Below are 214 nucleotides of genomic sequence, written 5' to 3'. Positions count from 1 at the left end.
TGACACAGCTGCCTGCCTCTCCGGTAAGTCATCCTCACCCACCCGAGCAACCACCCTGCCAGGCTGGGAGGGAAGGGACCTGGCAGCATCCCTGGGAGCCAGCTCATCCACATCGCGCTTGGCGGTCCAGAGCTGTCCCTGGGAGCTGGCGCCAGCTGGGGAACCGCGTCGTGCCATTCTGCTGAGTAATTAGAGAGCAAACGGGAGCAGGAAT

At 63.1% G+C, this 214-nt stretch overlaps 1 protein-coding gene across 1 annotated transcript in view; it reads left to right on the top strand.

The window, feature by feature from the left end:
• Positions 1 to 7: 7 nt before the first annotated feature.
• ACOT11 (acyl-CoA thioesterase 11) overlaps positions 8 to 214 on the top strand; it is a gene marked incomplete at its 5' end in the record, with an annotated part of 8675 nt that continues 8468 nt past the window's right edge. The window contains one exon of the mRNA XM_009873606.1: positions 8 to 23. Coding sequence (XP_009871908.1) covers positions 8 to 23 — 16 coding nt within the window. The remainder of the gene's footprint in view (positions 24 to 214) is intronic.

The sequence above is a fragment of the Apaloderma vittatum genome, unplaced genomic scaffold, assembly GCF_000703405.1.
Source record: "Apaloderma vittatum isolate BGI_N311 unplaced genomic scaffold, ASM70340v1 scaffold27877, whole genome shotgun sequence".
NCBI lineage: Eukaryota > Metazoa > Chordata > Aves > Trogoniformes > Trogonidae > Apaloderma > Apaloderma vittatum.
This window is presented reverse-complemented; position numbering and strand designations above follow the sequence as displayed.